At 39.6% G+C, this 21,405-nt stretch overlaps 2 protein-coding genes across 3 annotated transcripts in view; both read right to left on the bottom strand.

Moving 5' to 3' along the window:
* EEF2KMT (eukaryotic elongation factor 2 lysine methyltransferase) overlaps window positions 1-5,843 on the bottom strand; it is a 29,653-nt gene extending 23,810 nt beyond the window's left edge. The window contains exons 1-4 of one of the 2 annotated variants that reach the window (XM_043975584.1): window positions 5,675-5,843; window positions 3,967-4,029; window positions 1,131-1,211; window positions 676-777 (exon numbers count right to left, since the gene is read on the bottom strand). In XM_043975584.1, coding sequence (XP_043831519.1) covers window positions 676-777; window positions 1,131-1,211; window positions 3,967-4,029; window positions 5,675-5,752 — 324 coding nt within the window. In that variant the 5' untranslated portion in view covers window positions 5,753-5,843. The remainder of the gene's footprint in view (window positions 1-675; window positions 778-1,130; window positions 1,212-3,966; window positions 4,030-5,674) is intronic. The other variant, XM_043975583.1, reaches the window with a different exon arrangement.
* A 2,644-nt stretch (window positions 5,844-8,487) lies between these two features.
* LOC122738420 (ectonucleotide pyrophosphatase/phosphodiesterase family member 7-like) overlaps window positions 8,488-21,405 on the bottom strand; it is a 50,945-nt gene continuing 38,027 nt past the window's right edge. Inside the window, exons 3-6 of the mRNA XM_043980467.1 lie at window positions 18,308-18,934; window positions 13,542-13,775; window positions 12,453-12,592; window positions 8,488-8,542 (exon numbers count right to left, since the gene is read on the bottom strand). Coding sequence (XP_043836402.1) covers window positions 8,488-8,542; window positions 12,453-12,592; window positions 13,542-13,775; window positions 18,308-18,934 — 1,056 coding nt within the window. The remainder of the gene's footprint in view (window positions 8,543-12,452; window positions 12,593-13,541; window positions 13,776-18,307; window positions 18,935-21,405) is intronic.

The following is a 21,405-nucleotide window of genomic DNA, read 5'->3' as shown; positions in this document are numbered from 1 at the left end:
AAGACTATACATGACATTCAGCCATAAAACCTTGATGTTTCTTCAGGAAAATGAACTGAATAATCTGATGAATTGTTTCTGCTTGTTCCTGAAGTGTATATGTATGTCAAGAACATGTCAACTAATGACATGTTCTTGAATTAACATCCTGAGAGACAATGTTTGTGCTACTAGAGACAAGACACTTTTGCCTATGAAGTCAATAGCATTTCTTCAGTGCCTCCTTACTCTGTGGAAGGAACTGTTCTCAATGTTGGGCATATGAAGAAAAAGTGAAATGGTTCCTGACCTCAAGAATTTAGTCTGTCCAGAGACAATATGTCTGCTGTGTGCATGTCTACACACATCGATACATGTCAGGTGTATTTATGCAAGTACAAGGTAATTTGGGGGGGGGAAATGCACCAGCCACTGGGAAGATAAGAATTGTTTCATATACAGATGTCATTTGAGCTACACCTTGAAGGGAATGAGCAAAGTCTAAGGGTGACAGGGGAGTACATTCTAAGCATGGGGGACAACCAATATGAAGGCATGGAGATGGGACATGGAGTGTCACATGTGAGGAACTGTTAACCCAGCCTGGACACAGTGTACATAATGGGTGAATAATGTAGAAAAGGTAGGGGTAGTTCCCAGGTCAAAGTGTGAGGAAAGTAGGTGAAACTGTCCTACCAGCAAATAACTCCGGTGGCACTGGGTGGATTCTTCAGCAGAGAGGATTTCAGCTAATGCTTCATAGAGCTCATCCAAAGGCTCTGTGTCAGCAGCCTCATGCTGTGGATATACAAGAGTGAGCAAGAATTCAAGGACTCAGCCAAGAGGATTAAATGATAATTATTAATCATTTTTGGTTAAGTAATAAAGAATGGTGTGACTGACAGACTCTTTCTGAGTCCCTATCCAGGATGCACACAGTTGGAAGATAAAGGTATGTTTGTGAGCTTAGAGTCTGATATCAGCCAATATATAACCGTCTTCTCAAAGATTATTTGCCCAGTAGTGAACAAGGCACTTTGGCCTCATCCTCAAAACCCAATCTACTTTTAGGGAATATCAGGGAAGAGTTCCACTCTATTCACCTTCAGGTTCAGGACATTATCTGTGAAGGAGAGCTGTCAGTTTCTTACCTTCTTAATTAGCTCAGAGAGGAAGCACCGAGTGTATTTCACTGATGGTGGATGTTTTACACACAGTGGATGCAGGACAGTCTGTGACAAATAACAAATAAGTTGTTAATGGAACTAATCCTTCAGTCTGTTTTATTATTTCTTAGTGTCTCACACTTTAATCTATAAAGACAGCCCCAAACTGGCTTGATGACCTCAGAGTAAGTAGAATGTAAGTTCTTTGAGGGCAGGGTCTGTCTTACCTTTGTATTTATATTTGCAGTGTTTAGCCAAGTATCTGACAACATAGTAGGTGTTTAATAAATCCTTGTTGATTGATTACTGATTTGGAAGACAATAGAGGATGGGCAATATGGTTATAACCATAACCACACCTGATACGCTCAAAAGGTCTACTCAAAATCCAAAAGTCACATCCCAAGAAATTTCTGTTTCACTGAAGAAAGGAATGCTAAGAAAAGTTCTATATCTAAAGAAATACCCTCTCTTCTGGCAGGAGCCAAAAGCACATTGGCTCTGTCCAGATTTCCTTAGGGCTACCAGTGAGTGAAAAAACTGCTGGATTACAATGAACCAAACCTGCAGTTTACCAAATCTACAGGTATGTGCAATAAGAGATTATAGCTTTAACAAACTACCTTGTTTCACAGATAATATGATACAATATCATTGCAGTTAGGAGTAGCCTGTTTTCTTCTAGCTTGGATCTTCAGACAATGTTACATTTTAAAGTAGCTGTGATTAAAGTATTATGCCATCCTTCTCTTTGGATCCACAACCAGGGAAGCTGTCTCCCTTTCCTTCCTTTCCCCTCTTCCCTCTTTCCTGCTACCCAGAACCCAGGCTGTTTGGGTTGTTTCATCCCTTGGATGAAATGGGAGTTACCAACAGAAGAACACCAAGCCTCACCATCTGTCCCCCCACTACATCTGATGTCTTGATGAAATCTAAGAATGCCTGAACCTTGCCACCTACCCCTGTTGGACTTTTAGGTTTTTCCATCTGCCTTGTGGTTGAACTTCCTTTGATGTGTTGTCTCTCCCCAGTTAGAATGTGAACTCCTTGAGAACAGAGAACATCTCCATCCTCCTATTTATATACCCAGTGCTTGGCTCATAGTAAGCTTTTCATCATTTTTCATTTATTTTTCCTTATATCAAGAAGAGATTTCTGATAGTGGAGAGTTCCAAGCAGAAATCAAAAGTGTAGCCCTGCTCTATTTTTCTTCTTAGGGAAATTGCTGAGCCCGATTTCTATTCTTCCTTATTTGTTATTTTCATCTTTTTCCATCCTTTCAAAGTGTTTTTCATAATGTTAATCTCATCTTTGCTCCAAAGATAAGACAAAGACATGCTGCTAAAATAAAAAGCAAAGTCTATATACTGTGTGTGATTTATACTTCCACCATATAAACAAGGGTAAGCTTTTAAGTGCAGGTTAAGCAAAGGCAGAGTGACTACTTTGCATCTAGCAGCTCACATAAAAAACCTAAATTTATACCTCACATCTACAAGGTATAGAGGTAGCATGGAATAGTGGATAGAGGGCAGGCCTCAGTCAAGAAATTCTGGTTCTATAGCTTCCTCTGACACATGCTATCTCTATGAACGTGGGGAAGTCACAACCTTTGTGACTCTGGAAACTTTTCTGTTTCCCAGTTAACAAGCTGTTTTCTCCTCTCTACTTCCTACTCTGCAGCTCTCCTCTCAAAAAATTCCCCCCCAAACCCTGGTAACAAATATACATAGTCAAACAAAACAAATCATCATATTGGCCATGTGCAAAAATGTGTCTCATTTTGTGTAGTTAGTGTATCACCGTTCTGCTCATCAGGAGGTGAGAAGAATTCTTTCTTACTGGTCCTTTGCAATCATGGTTGATTACTGCATTAATCAAATTTGTCTTTCCATACTGTTCATTTCTTTTTTTGTGTGTTTTGTTTTCTTGTTTTTGTGGGGCAATGAGGGTTAAGTGACTTGCCCAGGGTCACACAGCTAGTAAGTGTCAAGTGTCTGAGGCTGGCTGGATTTGAACTCAGGTCCTCCTGAATCCAGGTCTGATGCTTTATCCACTGTACCACCTAGCTGCCCCTATACTGTTCATTTCTAAAATGTTGTTAGAGTATAAATTGTTCACTTGCTTCTACTCACCTCTTCACTAGTTCATACAAGTGTTTCCAGTTTTCTCTGAAACCATCCCTTTAATCAACTTTTTGGCTCAGGCAATTTTCTCAGACTCCAAATTCTAGATGGGTTGCCAGGGGTTGAAGAGATTTTCCATGACTGAGTACCCTACACAAATGCCATCACAGGTCTGGACCAAAATTAGAGTTTACAGAGCCAAGGCATATTTCCTTTCCCTTAAGTAAAACACTGTTCTTTTATACTCATGTGTAATAGCTATCCCCTAAGTTTCTAGGTAATTTTTTTTTTCCAGGACAATAAGGGTTAAGTGATTTGCCCAGGGTCACACATCTAGTATGTGTCAAGTGTCTGAGGCTGGATTTGAATTCAGGTCCTCCTGAATCCATTGCACCACCTAACTGCCCCCAGTAAATTTTTAAAAAATCTATTAAGCCAGCTATTAAAAGCTTGAAGAATATTTAGCACTTGTCATTTCTGTTTATGTTGCACATGTTTTTTAAAAAATGCATTAAATTCCCTCCTCTCAAGTGTATTTTTATATATTCTGATAGCTTCATCTATGGAAACAAAGACTCCAAAGCTGTCTATTGTGCTGACACCCCAAGACAGGTGGCAGCTCATCCTTGCAGGCTCAGTCTGCCTGAATATGTCTCAAAGTGAAACAGCATTAAAATCTGTCTTTTTTTCTTTACCTTCTGCAAAATATTCAGCAGCAACTCAGAATCCAATGAATTCTTTAATTTCTCTTCAAGGTTCTATTCATAGGAGAGTAAAAAACATGAAGAAAAATGTCAAGGACATTTTCAGAGGAACATTAAACTTGTAAATGGTACATTTTGCTAAAGAATGTTATAATTCACAAGAGACCCTGGGCCAACAGGAAGTGGAAGCCATAATCAGAAAGCATGACTTTGATATATTAGACATTATCTATGAAGAAAAGGAGAGCAAATTAACAAACAAAAAAAGATAACCCCAAATTACTGCTTTTCAAGTGGTCCATTCAGAACCAGAATTTTAGAGCGAGAAGAAGAGAGGTTAGTGATCATGGAATTCAATTCCCTTATTTTACAAGTGAGGAAGATAGGCCTCTCATACCAATTAATATGGAAATGTTTTTTTAATAGGTCTGTTTATGTCCTGGATAAGTAGAAGTCTTTATAAACACAAGAACAGCAAGTGCTTCTACATTCACCAGATTTTTGACTCCTCTCTCAGGTTACTTCAGTACAGATTGGATGTACCTTGGCAATATCTTAAGGCTGAATTGGAGCAATAACAAGTTCCATGTTATTTTCTGAATGATCAATGTTCAATATTTAGTTTACCATGATATTGAAGTTTCTGAGGTAACATAAATAACTACAATGGGCAATTAAATACTTCATAAGGTATAAACCAACCTCTAATATTCAGAATGTATAGCCAGTTCACTCCACACCAAGGGAATGATAAATGAAACCATTTTAAATCATAAATCCAGTACTGGCAGAATGAACATTTGTTGCCAGAGCAGTGTTAAAATGCTAAGTCCTCAAGTCAGTGTCTACTATCCTAATTCCTACTACGTTCCATATTTTGCCATATGTAGGAAGGCTATTTTATGTATTTCCTACTCCTCCCCACTCCCCAGTACTTTTGAAAATTTTCTTCTTAGGATGGGAGTAGTAATGTGCTCATTTCACAATGAGGGGTATAACTGGCTTTGTTTAAAAAAACATACACAACTAAACTTATCATGAATTGTTCATGATCTCTGAAGACTGGATAATTATATAAAGCATTATATAAATAATGCTTTCAGGTTTGCGAAGTGCTTTACAAATATCTTTTTATCCACAGGGAAATGCTATTATTATTTCCATTTTAAAGTAGAGGAAAATCAAGGCGGACGTAGGTTAAGGGACTTGCCAAGGGTCAGGCAGCTGTTGTCTAAGAAAGAATTTGAACCGAGAGCTTGTGGACTCCAGGTCAAGTAGAGGGATCCTCGGGAGGTCAAGGTGAACGGTTTATTATTCTATGAATGTGCTTAACTATTCTTGGAGGCATCCATCCATCCATTCATTCATTCAATAAGGTTGTAATAAGGTCCCACTATGTGTGCGCCTCCTGAGGCAGCTGGGTGGCTCAGTGGATGGAGCGCTGAGCCTGGAGCCCGCAGAGCAATTGCCCCACCCCACCCCACTCCTCGAGTCTGCCCTCTCTGCATCCCCCATCGCCGGCCCCAGCCCCATCCTCTGCCCGCTACCTTCGGCAGGGCCGGCCCGGACACAAATCACCCAGGGTCCCTGCCCCCTCCCTGTGCCCGGCCAAGGCCTCCGGGGCTCCCCCTCAGTTTAGGGGGACTGCAGGACGCCCCAGGGCCCCGCGAGCCTCCCCTCGTCCCCCGTGCTCCCTCACCCGCCAGGGGAAGGATGGGAGAGGCCGCGCCGCCAGGAAGCGGCGCTCGAAACCCTCGATCAAACCCGAAGAGGCCATGCTCTCTTCAGTCGCCACCGTGTCCGAGGCGGCTGCGCAGTGCGGAGCTTCTGAGATCAGGGCGGTGTTAGAGAGGGACTAAACAATCCCGGAAACGGGCGCAGGCTTTGAAGGCGGGGTCTGTAGTACCGAAATTTGCCTTATAAGAAGGGAATGTGGGAACACCATGGGGCCGGGCATTTGCTTTAGAGGCAGGGCCTAAGAGAAGTGCTTCCTGGTAGGCGGGGCTTGTGGGATCACGTGTCTTTTGAAGGAGAGGCCGGGGGGGTATTGATCTTGGGGGCGGGGTCTGAGAGGTGGGCGTTTGAGACTGTGACAGAGGATAAAACTGTGATACAGTTTTGCCTTGGAGGAGGGGCCTGGGGGTCGTAGAGACGCTGCTTGGGGGAGGAATTTGGAGGTCGGGGCTTGTGGTCGCCACTTTTCCCGGAGGTGGATATTTATTTTCCTTTGAGGCGGGGCGTATGGGTGGTCCTGTGAGAGGGGGACGGGGCCGGGCATTTGCTTTGGAGGCGGGGACTACGGTAGGGTATTTGGATTGGAGGTGAGGCCGGGAGAGGCGGGTCTGGGGGAAGGGGGCGGGCGTTTGCTTTGGAGGCGGGGCCTGTGATAGGGTAATGGATTGGAGGCGGGGTCTGCGGCAGATTTTTATCTCCAGAGGCGAGATACCATCTAGTGAGGGAGGTGTAAGGCCTGTGGAGAAACAGGAGTATCCTTGACACCGACCCAAAGGAGGTTAGAGAGAAACCCAGGAAATGTGCTCAGGGAACAAGTCCTGGAAGGATGTTTCAGGCTCAGAAGGAGGTCTGTTCAAGATGTGGGGCTCTAGAAGAGGGTCTTAGGCTAAGACTAGAAGTCCTGGAAAAATAGGGCATGGGGGTGAGGCTCGACAAATAACAATTATTGTTGGGGGGGGGTGGTTTGGAAAGAAAAGGTAAGGAATCTCAAGGGAAACGATGTAAAAAGTAGGGATAAATGCCATATTATAACTGGGGCAGGTGGGTGATGTGGTGGACAGAGTGCCAGGCTTGGAGTCGGAACCCTAATTTTCCTAAGTTCAAATCTGATCTCACACACTCACCCTCTTTACCCCATCTGTAAAATGCGCTGGAGAAGGAAATGAAAAACCACCCCAGTATCTTTGCCAAGAAAACCCCAAACGGGATCAGGAAGAGGTGGACACAACTGAGAAACGGCTAAACAGCAAAGTCATCAAAACTAGTTGGTACTGGCTAAATAATTGAAACATTGATCGATGGAACACATTAAATAAGCAAACCCCTGAACTAACATTGTCATAGCACTTTTGTGGTAGCAAAGAAATTGAAGTGAAATGGGTTCCCATTCACTGGGGAAGGGGGCTGAATATAGTGGAATATTGATTTCATGGTAAGAAATATATAAATAATTCAGAGAAACATGGTAAGACATGAACTGAAACAAAGCAAAATAAACAGCACAAAGAGAAGTTGCACAATAACTACAATAACATAAATGGAAACAACATTGAAAGGCAACAGAAATCTGAGTAATGCAATGACTTTCAGGTTTTGAAGCAGGAAAAGGGGTACCTAGGTCAGGATGAGGCCCACCATTGTTAGACATGGCCAATGTTATTGATTTGTTTTACCCAATTTTACTTGAGAAGCAGTATGGCTTAATGAATAGAGTACTAGGCTTGATAAAAGGGAAACTTGGGTTCCTGTATTTGACGTTACCTGTGTGACCCTGGGTAAGTCACATAATGTCTCTGTGCCTCAGTTTATTCATTTATAAAATAGATTTGATAATCATATCTTCTTCATCATAGGATTTTTGTGAATATCAAGTGAGATGCCATGTCACTTTGTAAAAGGGTGATAATATGAGTAGGAGCTATTATTAATGCTTTTTGTTACAAGAGAAAGTTCTATTCATTACTGAGAAATTTTTTTTTAAAAATCAAAACATTTATTTTGTAAAAACAAAAGAAAAATGTTAATAAACTGGTAGTAGATTGATATAGGACAAGTATGAATGAGGGCAGGGAGGGGGTTGGGGGATGATTTGTTTTTACTTGAACCTGCCTTTGTATCTTTTTCTCTTTTCTTTTCTTTTTTTTTCCTGTGGGGAAATGACACAGCTAGTAAGTGTCAAGTGTTTGAGGTGAGATTTGAACTCAGGTCCTCCTGAATCCAGGGCCAGTGCTTTATCCACTGTGCCACCTAACTCCCTGCTTTGTATCCTTTTTAATTTAAAGAAACGGAACCACACCAGTATTATATGTGTACAGTTATATTGAGTTTGCAAACTAAATTGTCATGTTGTGAGAGTTTGTGTGTTTTCCACCCCCCCCCCCTTTTTTTTCCTTTTTGTATGAGACAGAGGTTAAATAAAAAAGTTTGGTTTATTCTCAAGAACTGTAACACCCTTAGATGTGAAATTTTACTTAGAAAAATGGTTAAAGGGAATTAGCCAAGTGCAATTGTTTTTCCTATGGTGCTTCTGTTTGAAACTACACTGTTTAGTAAAATCATCTTTTGTTTCTTTGACATTGTTATTTTAAGTAAAGGTTTTGAACTGGTTTTATCTAATATACCCACACTGGGATAAGATTCAGAGCACATACACACATTTTATTTTATAACCCTGATTTATAACAAAAATATCCAATATCCTTCAATAAATACATTAAGTAGAGTAAAGAGGATTTGACTGGATCTGGATTCAGAAACACACATTTTGAAGTACTAATTTTAGAACTGTGTCAGAGGTAAATTTTTGTTGCCTTCTTGCTTTTCACTTCTTTGCCTGTGGAGGAAAGTAAAAGGATCAGATTAGTTAGACTTTTAATATATGATTTCATTTCTGTATGTTTATTGAAATCCATTGAAATCCATAGTACTTGGTATGTCAGTTAAGTATATTTAAGTGCATATTCTATGTCAGGAGGCCTGGGAATCTCCTAAGTGCTAGGCTACAAAGACAAAAAAAGATAAAAAAACTTTCTGCCCTCACGGAGTTTATTTTCTATTGGGTGAGATAACTCACGTATGTGTATATATGTATATAAACATACATATATATACATATATACATACACACACATGCACATTTAAATATATACAAAACATATGTAAAAGGGATCAAGGTGGCTCAGCATGTGTCTTGGCCATGGCACTATTATCCTTCCAGTCACCTAGGTGTCGTGGTAGACAGCTAGGTGGTACAGTGGATAGAGTAATGGCCCTGAAGTTGGGAGGATCTGACTTCATATCTCACCTCAGACATTTACTAGCAGTGTGACCCTGGGCAAGTCACTTAACCTTGTTTGCCTCAAAACATCCGGAGCCATTTCCAGTCATTCTGATATATATCTTGCCACTGGACCCAGATGGCTCTGGAGGAGAGAATGAGGTTGGTGACCTTGCACAGCCCTTCCTCACTTAAAAAAACCCAGATTCAGTACAAGTCATGTCATGGTCCTCTTCAGGAATGAAGAATAAACAAGAACAGGTGTCATGATGGACTATTTATTCTTTTTTAGCCCCACATCCAACCAGTGACACATCTTGTGGATCCTGCCTTTATAATGTATTTTGTGTATACTTCCTTCTCTTCTTTGACACTTCCATAAGCAGGTCTAGTCATCCCAAGTATAGATTATTGTTATAGACTTTTTATTTGTTTCCTTTTCCCCACTACAATTTATTTTTCACTCAGCTGGCAAAATGACCTTCCTAAAATGCAATCTACCTATCTTACTTCCTATTCAGTAATCTCCATTGGCTCCCTGTTACTTCCAGGATCAAATATAACATGCTCTGTTTGATGTTCCAAGCCTTTCATAACTCAGCTCCTTTCCACCTTTCTAGTTTTCTTAAATCTTACCTCCATGTACCCTTCAATCCTGTGACACTGGCCTCCTTGCTGTTCTTTGCATAAGATACTTCACCTCCCAACTCTGTGCATTTTCACTGGCTGTCCACCATTGTAATACTCTCCCTTCTTGACTCTATCTCCTGGCTTCCCTGGCCTTTTCCAAGTTCCAACTAAAATCTTTCCTTCTTCAAGAAGCCTTCCCCAGTCCCCCTTAACTCCATTTCCTTCCCTCTTGAGATTAGCTCCAATTTATCCTTTGCATAGCTTGTTTTTACCTAGTTGTTTGTACGTTTGCATTAGACTGTGAGCTTCTTGAGAGCCTGGCTATGTAGGCACTGTAGGCACTCAATAAATGCTTGATGACTGGCTTCTCCCTGTGGGCCACATGTGCTCCAGTTCAGCTCTATCACCAATACTACATATAGAAAACAAATGCAAGGGGATTTTTTTTTTTTTTTTTGGTTAGAGTAGCGGGGAGGTGTTGTGGCAGGAGACACCAGCTGCTGGGGGGATCAGGAAAGACCTCATAGATGAGATGGAATTTGAGCTGAACTTTGAAGGAGATTAGGCATTCTAAGAGGCAGAGGTGAGGGCGTGTTTCCCAGGCTTGGGAAGCAACTGAGTATGAGGAACAGCCAGAAGTCTAGTTTTGCTAGTTCTTGAAAGGGAGAAATGTGTAAGAGACTGGAAAGAGCCAGATTGTGAAGGGCTTTAAATGCCAAACAGAGAAGTTTGTATATGTCCCTAGGGAGCCCATCCTCCTCAAATTATTTTGAAGGAATTCATTTGTGTACATGTAGAGCACACAGTAACATGTACATACCTTGTTACCAGAATATAAATGTCTTGAAGGTAGGGACTGTTTCATTGTTGTCTTGTATCTCTAGTACTTAGCATGATATCTTGTACTTTTGGAAGGAGGGGAGTAGAGGGATCTGGATCTGTCATTTCTTTAGTGTGGGGAACTCTTGGTATGGAAATTCCATTCAGTGAATGCAGAGCACTGGAACTTGTAGTCTTAGAGAGTTAGTGGGTACACTGAGATATTAAATTATTTGCCAGTGGACTCAGCCATTATTTTTCATAGGCAGGACTTGAATTGAGACCTTCTTGACAGGACCTCTATCTTCTGTCGTCTATATACACCACAATGCCTCTGATTTTATGCATGTAATAGCTTGTTACATGTAACATGCAACAAATGTTGAATTGAATTTGGTGTCCAAAGAACTACATTAGACATGTATGATTGCTATATAAAGGCACTTTTGATTTGGTTACAATACATCACAGGACCTCTAGCCTCTCTTGGCTCTGGAGACTTGGAGACTGGGACTGGGCAGATTCTCTTGGGGGCTGTAGTCTTGACATGCTGATAAAGATCTGTTAGTATATGGTAACTCAGTAGTAATAGAAATAGCCATATACCGAACTCTGTGTGCTGAATCAGGGAAGAGTTTGGGCACTTCAATGATAGCTTCCAAAGGACCCTCACAGGTCCAGTGGGTTGTAACGATTGGAATGACGCCACCTGCTGGAGACTTACTGAGGAGAAGGCCTCTGAGGGCAAGCCATATGGTCAAGGTCCTTAGCATCAGGAAGTGATGTTTGCTCATGGGTACTGTCTATCAAGGCTACCAGCCGATCAACTTGAGGAGCCTCCCATTTCTGGGAGGAGGACATGAAGTAGGAAGCCAATGCTGGCAGAGGGGTTCTGGCTTTTTTTGGTTCCTGACCTTGCCATGGTGGGTCTGATGATAGGGTCTCTTAGAAATAGTTAGATTTTTACCTTTCTCTCTGATCCTAATGCTCTTTAATAAATACTTAAACATTTAAATACTCTTGCTAAAGCTTATAATTTATTGGCAACCACTCATTAGATTTTAGATAGTATAGCTAGAATTTTAGCCCCTTACAGGGTTCAGGTCTAAGTAAAAATTTGGGACAGTGGTTTCTTTCCAATTTCTCAAATCCAAGGTAGTATTTTTATAGAAGAGATCATTCCACCATATTTGGTAAGAGGTGTATATGTATTGCACTGAGGATTTAACGTTAGTATTCAAGGCTTTATTTCATTAAAAATTCAATGTAACTTAACATTATGAAATGACTGCTTTTTTCAAAATTATGCTGTAGGCATAGGAGGTTGAATCAGTAAATTGAACTTTTCCTTTATCTCTCCTTTGGCTAATGGTTTCTATGGGAAACGACTGATTGATTTCTTTCTCAAATGTTGCTTTAGGGTTTAGAGACCTTATAGGTCATGTTTCAGCTTACAGCAAATTTTTATAGTTCAAATATAAATTACTTTAAATGTGGATTTTGAAATAGAGTTTAAGGTTAAGTAAAGTTCCAACTTTTTAGACAATTTATAGCCACACAGCCAGTGGTGGTACAACAGTGACGAAGGCTGCTTAAAATGCAATGTAGTAACACACACCCATAACTTTTAGGATGTGAGATGAATTGATGTTTAATAAAGTCTTGTTGATTAATAGAATTAGATATTGGCTTAGATGTTAAAAATCGAATTTTACCATGCATGTTATCAAAGTACTCATCCCCATCAGCAGCCATAGGAATATAAATCTAGGGCAGATATCAGAGACCATTAAATACAACAATCTCATTTTATAAATAAGGAACCTAAAACTCAGGGAGGTAATGTGATTTGGTAAGGTCACATGGATAGTAAACATCCGTGGCAAAATCTGAACCCAGGTCCTCTGACAGGAGGACCATTGCTATTTCTACCATACCATAATATGTCTCCCTTGAATGAAATTGTTGTATTGACGATACTTGTTGATGAACTATGAGCAATACAAAGTCTACTCACCCCTTTTTTCTCTTAACAGCCGTGTACCCCACAGCAGAGACAAACATGATGGCAAGCACTCCTGTAACAACACCTAAGCCAATAGCAACTGGTCGCAAAGCAGCTGTCCTCCCAGTCTTATCTCCTGTTACCAAATTTGAAAAGTTTTTTGTGGTTAGTTTGTGAAATATTTGTTCTTCCTCTTCAGGGGCCCCAGGAAAGCTGTACCCAGTCATTATTTAATATTAAATTTTTTTTTTTTTGCGAGGCAATTGGGGTTAAGTGACTTGCCCAGGGTCATACAGCTAGTAAGTGTTAAGTGTCTGAGGCTAAATTTGAACTCAGGTCCTCCTGACTCCAGGGCCGGTGCTCTATCCACTATGCCATCTAGCTGCTCCTTTAATATTAATTATTGAAAAGAATTCTACCCTAAATCCAAGCCAAATCTATTCTGTAAGTAGTAGATCCTGGAAAATTGACCTTTTTGTTCCATATTATGTACAACACACTGGTAGGATCTTTATAGGACTTGTCTTTTGAATAGGAAGAAATAAGAATCCTATTGTGTAAAATAACCTGGTAGTGTCTATTCAAGGGAGACATTACTCATCTAGGAAGAATGTTGCTTGATTTTTTAAAATCACCTATAAAACTCTGCCCAGAAGTCAGGCTAAGTACCCTAGAGTTAGGGATTTCCAGAGCTGTTTCTCAGCAATAAATGAAATGATAAAGCTTCTGATTCTGCCTCAAAGACCCACTCTTTAATCAGGTTAAGAAACCACCAAACTTTTGGACACATGAATTTGTCATGAGGCAGATGGATTTTCTAGAAGAGAAATCACGAAGCAGTCTACCTTTCTCTATTACTCCCTGGGTAGCTCAGGGGCATAGACAAGGATTATTCCCCAGCTTCTTGTTTTAAAGGTGTCTCCTACAAAAGTGACTGTCTCGAGCTCTACTGGAACATGGAGAGTTTATGAGCTTAATGAATGTTGAAGCACCCCTGTCATCCTGCGGAAGCATTGGGAAACACAATTGTGCTTAAATTTTTTTTTTTTAAAGTAGATTCCCTGCAGATTCATTTGGCTTCTGGTTTTATATCTCACCTAACTCCTCATTGAAAGTATCCACAAGCATGTCCTGTGTAACTGTCAGAGACCCGTTGTGAGGTTCTGGTGTCACTCCCAGGAGTTTACACATCAGTGGGTAGATGTGAATGCTGTCAAAAGGCTCTGCCAGATGATTCTTCTTGAAATCTGGTCCAAATGCTCTGAATATTGTTTTCATGTCCATGTCTGCATTATCAAAGCCATGATCCCCTTTGTTGATGTAAAGTATAAACCGCTAGGAAAGAATCAATAGGGATTAGGATTCTATGAAACGAAATTATATTCTCCTTAATTTGTGGCGATTGTTAATACTTTACAATTCTGAGACTCATAAGATCTCTGCAAACTTAAGCTACAATGACTTTCCCCCTCTCTATGACAGAGAGGTATCCAGAAAAAAAGATCCCTCTTTTAGGATCAAGAAACAAAAATGTCTATAATTTTGGGATAGAGAGTAAAGAATGTATGTTTATTTGAAAAGGCTAGAGGGGATTAGGGGAATAAAGTATGCTTCCTGTAATATGAAGGCCAAGAAGCACTGCTTAGGGTAGTCATTGATGCTGATTGTTTCAGCTTTCCCCTGTTTCTTTTTTACACCCATTAGCAAGCAATCTAAACCATAATTTTCCAATAGCACCAAAACACTGACTGTTCATCTCTTCTTTCTTTCTTTCTTTCTTTCTTTCTTTCTTTCTTTCTTTCTTTCTTTCTTTCTTTCTTTCTTTCTTTCTTTCTTTCTTTCTTTTTTTTTTTGGTGAGGCAATTGGGGTTAATTGACTTGCCCAATGTCACACAGCTAGTAAGTGGACTGTTCATCTCTTACTGGAATTAATAAATTTTTCACTGTCCAGAAAGTACAATGCCTGGCACATTGTAAAAAAAAAAACAAACAAACTGGTTTGCTGAATACAGAAAAGCTAGACCTATGCAGTCCAAACCACAGGTTATTTGGTGGCTATTTTTTTGGCAACTACTCTGTGGAAGGCATAGTACTACAAAGACCAAACAAAAAGCAGTCCTCAAGCAGCTCAAATATAGGCAAGCAGTGTTTCAGGCATAGTCCTCACAATTCAGAGAAGGCCAAAAACCTGCTTTGATTTGTCTTGCTTTGTGTCTGTAATCTTTTTGTGTTAACATCTTTGTTACTCTAACTTTTTTTTTTTTTAAATTTTGCAGGGCAATGAGGGTTAAGTGACTTGTCCAAGGTCACACAGCTAGTAAGTGTCAAGTGTTCTGAGGCCGGATTTGAACTCAGGTCCTCCTGAATCCAGGGCCAGTGTTTTATCCACTGTGCCACCTAGCTGCCCCCTACTCTAACCCTTGAACTCTTCCTATCCTATAGTTCCTTGATAATTGACCTCTCCTTGCAGTGTAGATGAATGTATTCTTTCTGGAAGTTACCTTGTATTCTTTTGAATTAATTTTATTTGTATAAGATATTTTTGCTTGGAACCTTCCCACGTTCCAATAGAATTCAAATTCCTTGAGGGAAGGGACTATTATGTTTTTTTTTCTTTGTATCACCCACTGTCTAGCATTGTCCCCGGCACACCGTAAGCATCTAATAAATGCTTGTTATTGTTGTTAAAAGGAACTTGGACCTTTGTGGGGGAATGCCTCAGTATAAAACACAAGAAGGTTGATTCTTTTGAAAAGCTCTTGAAGGTGAAGGTATTCTTTGCAAAGACTTTCTCTATTGCTAAAGGAATTAAAAAAATTATTTCTTATGAAACAAGAATGATTTCTAGATTGTACAGTAGAACTTGAATTATCCAAGATCCTACCAACCTATACTAACCCTGTACTATCAATTAGCTGTACTTTTAAAATGTACTTTACTATTTAAAAAAAGAAACAAATCACAATAAAATAAATTGGTGTTGAAGATTTAATTGAATTCAACCCAATCTCTTAACTTTTATATCTACAGTCCATTACATGAAAATGGTTATTTTTAATGGTCTTGAGGCAATATAATATTCTTAGTTCTCAAGAAAGAACAAAACTATCCCATAAGGTAGGCAAAGAAGTCAACATATATTTTAGAAATACTTTTTATCGAGAACCCTTTCAGCCTAATCCTGAACTAATCAGAAAATTACATTAATCAGACTACTGTATTTTCTGAAGTATTTTGGTCAATCATATTTACTATGTGGCACAGTGGAAAGAAAACTGGATCTGGAGTCAGAGCATGTGGGTTCATATCCTGGCTCTGCTGTTTCCTTTCTGTGTGACCTTGGGCAAGACACTTCACGTCTTCAGGTCTCAGTGAATATCATGACTTCATGGACCCAGCACATCATCGAGGATAGTATTAAAATGACTACAACTTATGGAATTCAAAAGTTCCTTCTAGAATGTATTATTGAACACACTGAGCACAATTCCACTAACACTACAAGGCAACATCCTCACTATATGTCTTCTCAATCCTGGCAACAGCCGATCCTCATACATGTGCATGAGCATCCCTAGGCCATAAAAAACAGTTGCAATGTTAGCTTTACATCTACCTCAAAGGGCGAGAGTTCTTTGGGTTATCTGGGGACTGATCCTTTGTAGCATAAGGGAGAGTCAGTAAGGGTGGTAAAATTAAACTTGTCTGAAATACTTCATTTCAGAAACATGGTAAACATAGTAAATATTTTGCTAGGGTAACTGGATGACTGGGCAGTAGATACAATAGACTTGTATTAGGAAGACCTATGTTTAAAACATACCTCAGAAATCATATAACCTCTCAACCTCAGTTTCCTTATCTGTACAATGAAAAAAATCAGAACCCTTCTACCCCAGGGTTTTTGTGAGTCTCAAATGCAAACCGTAAAGCACTTTATAAATATGAGTTGTTACTACAGAGGATCACTGGCTTTTAGAATCAAAGATATAGGGACAGGAAGGAATCCTAGAGATTATTTAGTCCAACCCCTTCATGTTACAGATTAGAAAACTGAGGTCCAGAGAATCATATTTGGGTATAGTCATCACACACAGAGACACACACACATATGCACATAATGATACAAATTAGCAACACATTTTGGCTTCTCATATTTTTGTTTTAACATACTTTTTGTTTCTAGCACAAATTAGCATGAGAGGCAGTGTGATATAGTGGATAAAGGGCCAATCTTGGCATTAGAAGACCTGAACCCAAGCCCTACCTCTGACATGTATGGACTGGGTCACCATCACTCAATCAACAATAATTTATTAAGTCCCTACTATGTGCCAAGCACTGTGACACTAGAAATTCAGTGATGAAATAATCTCTGCCCTTTAGAGTTTACATTTTCTCTAGGGAAATAATCTCTAACTATCTCTGTCTATCTATCTATCTATCTATCTATCTATCTATCTATCTATCTATCTATCTATCTATCTATCTATCTATGTCTATCTATCTCATCATCATCTCATTGGCAAATCACAAGATCATAAATTCTGAGCTGGAAATAACTTTGAAAGCCAAAACATGCAGTACCCTAATTTTACAAAGATGTTAGGTGATTTGACCAGTCACAGAGCTAGTAAGTGTCTGAGGGTGGATTTGAATTCAGTTCTTTTGGATGCAAAGAGCATCCTGTCTACTATGCCATCCAGACACGAAGGAAATGAGGCCCAGGAGACTTGGCCAGGGTCACACTGGAACCTATTACAGGTAACTCTTTTTTTTTTTTTTTTTTAGTGAGGCAATTGGGGTTAAATGACTTGCCCAGGGTCACACAGCTAGTAAGTGTTAAGTGTCTGAGGCCGGATTTGAACTCAGGTACTTCTGACTCCAGGGCTGGAGCTCTATCCACTGTGCCACCTAGCTGCCCCCAGGTAACTCTTTAAGACAAATTAGTTGACATTGCATCAGTGGAGGGAATTGCCATACAGAGATGAAATTGGAGTTCTGGGACCATGAATTTTTATTTAGTAAATATTTAGCAAAACCCAGATTTCACCACTGCTATTTGGTGGTAATTTTCCTCCCACTTGATAGTATAAGCTGGTGAGAAAAATGATCTCTTGATCTTTTGAAGAGGTCTATGAACCAAAAAATTCAATTCAATTCAATTTGATTCAGTTCAACAAATATTTTTTAAGTGCTTCCTACATACAAGGCACTCTGGAGTATTGAGAGATTATAATAACTTTAGAATCATAGGTCTAAAGGTAGTCTGCTTTTGGAGAGTGAAGGAGTAGAGGTTGGTTGTGTTCTATAAATTAGGGATAGGATATAAAGAGAGAGCTCACTTTATGATTGGCACATCATTGAGTTTTCTGAACTCCTATAGAAAATTGAAAAATGGAATTCCTTTAAGCTAGTTTCATGAGTTTCAGGGTCTCCAAGTCAAATTTCATAAAAAGACTTGTCATTTGCCAATTGAAAAACATATTTTGAGGCCCAAAGGGCTCCTATCTTTTGTCTGAAGATTGATTTGCCCCAAGTTTCTGACCCTGGGCCTCTTCCTTCAACATCAGCATCTATACAGATTTCCAGATTTGTATCTCTTGCCCTTACCTCTTCTCTGTTGAGTTCCAGGCTCAAATTTCTAGCTGCCTATGGGACATCTCCAGGTAGCTGTTCCTTTCAGTATACCATATTATTTCCTCTCTATACTAGGCTGCTCCCCCATTACAGAATATATTCTTTGACATCAAGAACTCATTCTTAGTCATCTTTGTGCCTAGCATATGGTAGCTCCTTAATAATTTTTTAAAAAAAAGTTGAGTTCAATTTACCCCCAAACCCAGAGATTTTTAGAATTAACTTACCCCATTAATGTTGTAGCCAGGATCACCATAAACTAAGATGGGTAGAATACGGCTATGTTTGGCAAAATGGAAATGCTCTGGAAACTCTTCTTTCTTATATACCTTTAAGTTAGGATGTGCATTTTTTAATGCATTGTAAATGTCTTCTTCTTTCCCTGGTTTGGGAAGAATCATACCAAAACCACCATAGTCCAGTATATCAAATTTCACCAGATCTCTGAATTTAATGTAATTCGACAGCAAGATCTCTGTGACATTCGGCTTCTTCTTCACTGTGGTCATTCCATGATCTGATGTGATGATGACATTGAGGTTGTCCTTCAAGCCATTCTTTTCAATGGCTTCTACTAGGTAACCAATCGTCCTGTCAATCTGCTGGATAATAATTCTTCTGTTTTCTGTTTCAGGGCCTTTCATATGGCCCACATTGTCAGGTTCTCCATAATAAAGGGTCACAAAATCAAAATTCTCCTTGGTGAACCAGCTCATGACAATGTCAATATTTTCCCTCCATTCAGTCTCATTGCTATCAGGATGGGTAATGGACTCCAAAAGAGACCTCTGCACAGCCTCCCCACTGTAGTTTGCACCTCCCCCTGGAAAGTGGAACGAAGCAGTTTTTCTTCCCTATAAATCAGAGGAGATGAGTTTTGAACATGATTTAAAAGAAGTGTTGTTTTTTTAAAATGCCATATTCTTTTCTTTCTTTCTTTCTTTCTTTTTTTTTGTGAGGCAATTGGGGTTAAGTGACTTGCCCAGGGTCACACAGCTAGTATGTGTCAAGTGTCTGAGGCCAGATTTGAATTCAGGTCCTTCTGAATCCAGGGCTGGTGCTCTATCCACTGTGCCATCTAGCTGCCCCTAATGTCATATTCTAAAGAAGCAAAATATAAGTTATTAGTCCTTCACTATAAACTTGCCTAATATGCAAGCATGTTGTAAGCCTAAAACAAACTTGGGCATCATTAGGAACATCCCTTGGGATAATGTCCACAACTGGACTCACAGACAAGTTGTAGATGGAATATGACTATATGGTGCTTCTATTCTTTAACCCTTCCTAGGCTATTTACAACATACACATTGCAAGAGTTTGGTTGGTCTTCTGACTAACCAAGCCATGAAATCTTACTTTAGGTTTCACCAAGTTCTCATGTGGGAGGGGTACTGAACAGGTCATCTCATTACTCTTCTTGCTTTTAGGCAGAATTGCATTTGACCCATGTTAGACAGAGAGCTCCCTGTCCTGTTTTTCATAATACTACTATTTCTTACAGTCATTCATTCTTATTTCTCGTATCTCTGTCACAAAGATCTTTTTTATATTTAAGACCCCGAGTTTAGGTATCTATCTATCTATGGCTCCTCTGAATATGACCAACCACTCTTTAAGACCTCTAATTTCTGTTTCAGAACACTACCTTGTACTAAATTCACTGAGGCCATATACTGTGACTATAGCTTTGACTTTCTTTGGCTCTTTTGGTTAATAATAATAATAATAGAAGCTAGGTGGCTCAGTGGATAAAGTATCAGCCCTGGATTCAGTAGGACCTGAGTTCAGATCTGGACTCAGACACTTAACACTTACTAGCTGTGTGACCCTGGGCAAGTCACTTAAACCCTCATTGCCCAGCCAAAAACAACAACAACAACAATAATAACAATAATAATGACAAATGTAGCTTCAGAATGATGGAACTATGAAAATGACTAAATCTAAGTGCCTACAGTAGCCATTAGAAGAGAACTTATTAAGAATTTACTATGCCAGGCATTCTGCTAAGTACCATGGATACAAAGAAAGGAAAAAACAAGTTTCTACTCTTAAGGAACTGATTGTCTAATAGGGAAGATAACATGCAAACAACTATGTATCAAAAAGATATGGAAAGGATAATTGGAGGTGGCCTCAGAGGGAAGGCATTAAGATTAAGGAGGACTGGGATTTTTGCTGATACTTAAAGCTAGGGAAGCCAGGAGGCAGAGATGAGAAGGGAGAGAGTTCCAAGCATGAGTGACAGCCAGTGAAAATTCCCAGAGTTGGGAGATGTCCGGAAAACAAGGGTGACCCTAGGTAAATCACTTAATCTCTCAGTGTCCCAAATAAACTCTCTTAAGATACTGAAGTTACAGGGGAGATCTTGATCCATACAGGTTGAAGGAGTTTCTTCCTCAGGGGCACCTATGCTAATGAAATTTCCCATCTTGTCCAAAAAAGAGATAATTAAACATTTGATTTTTCAGTGATAAACAAAGGCATAGCACAAATTTCTTCCATGATATACACTGATCATTCCAATACTGCACCTGAATGTAAATGATTTAAAGCAATTACTTCAACTCTTTTTTTTTTTTTTTTGGAGAGGAGCAATTTTCTTTGGTCTTAGCTAGAATATTAGATTGAGGAGGCAGTGTGGTATAGTGGGAATGGATAAAGGGATGGCCTTGAAGTCAGGGAAGCCTAGGTTGAAGTCCTGATCCTGATCTCTAGTAGCTGCAGGACAATAAGCAAGTCATGTAACCAAACCATCTATGCCCTTGGTGATTCTCTAAGACTTTCAGTGAAAGATGAGTTGCTGATCTGGGCCAGTGGAGTATGTTTCTATACCACAAGTACCTGACATTGATAATTTAAATCACAGGTCTGATCACATTCCCTTGTCACATTCCCTGTTTCTCTCCCCCGACCTGCTACCCTCAATTAACTTGAAGGACATAGGGTTTCTGCAACATTTTCTACATCACCTTGTATTTGAAAATGTTGAAAAATATTCCCAAACCAAAACATTCATTGGACTGAGGGTGAGGTAAGTGTTGAGAGGAAGAAGGGAATGAGAACGATACCTTAGTGTGGAAAATTGGGCAGAGGGAATTGTGTATTAGGTGGAATTGGGTGTTTAAAAATTTGGTCAGTAAGTGAAAGTGGAATACTATACTTGACAGTCACAATCAAAACTTTTCTTGTTCTGAGGAAGGGCAAGAAAAGCAATTTGGAAACTATTTGTACCCATTGCCTTAGTTGAGTTAGTCTCCTGCCTACTGGTATGAGATATCCTGCTTCCAAAACATCTCATTTTCATTTTAATCAAAATGGC

This window comes from Dromiciops gliroides, chromosome 1 (genome assembly GCF_019393635.1).
Source record: "Dromiciops gliroides isolate mDroGli1 chromosome 1, mDroGli1.pri, whole genome shotgun sequence".
In the NCBI taxonomy this organism is placed as follows: Eukaryota; Metazoa; Chordata; class Mammalia; order Microbiotheria; family Microbiotheriidae; genus Dromiciops; species Dromiciops gliroides.
This window is presented reverse-complemented; position numbering and strand designations above follow the sequence as displayed.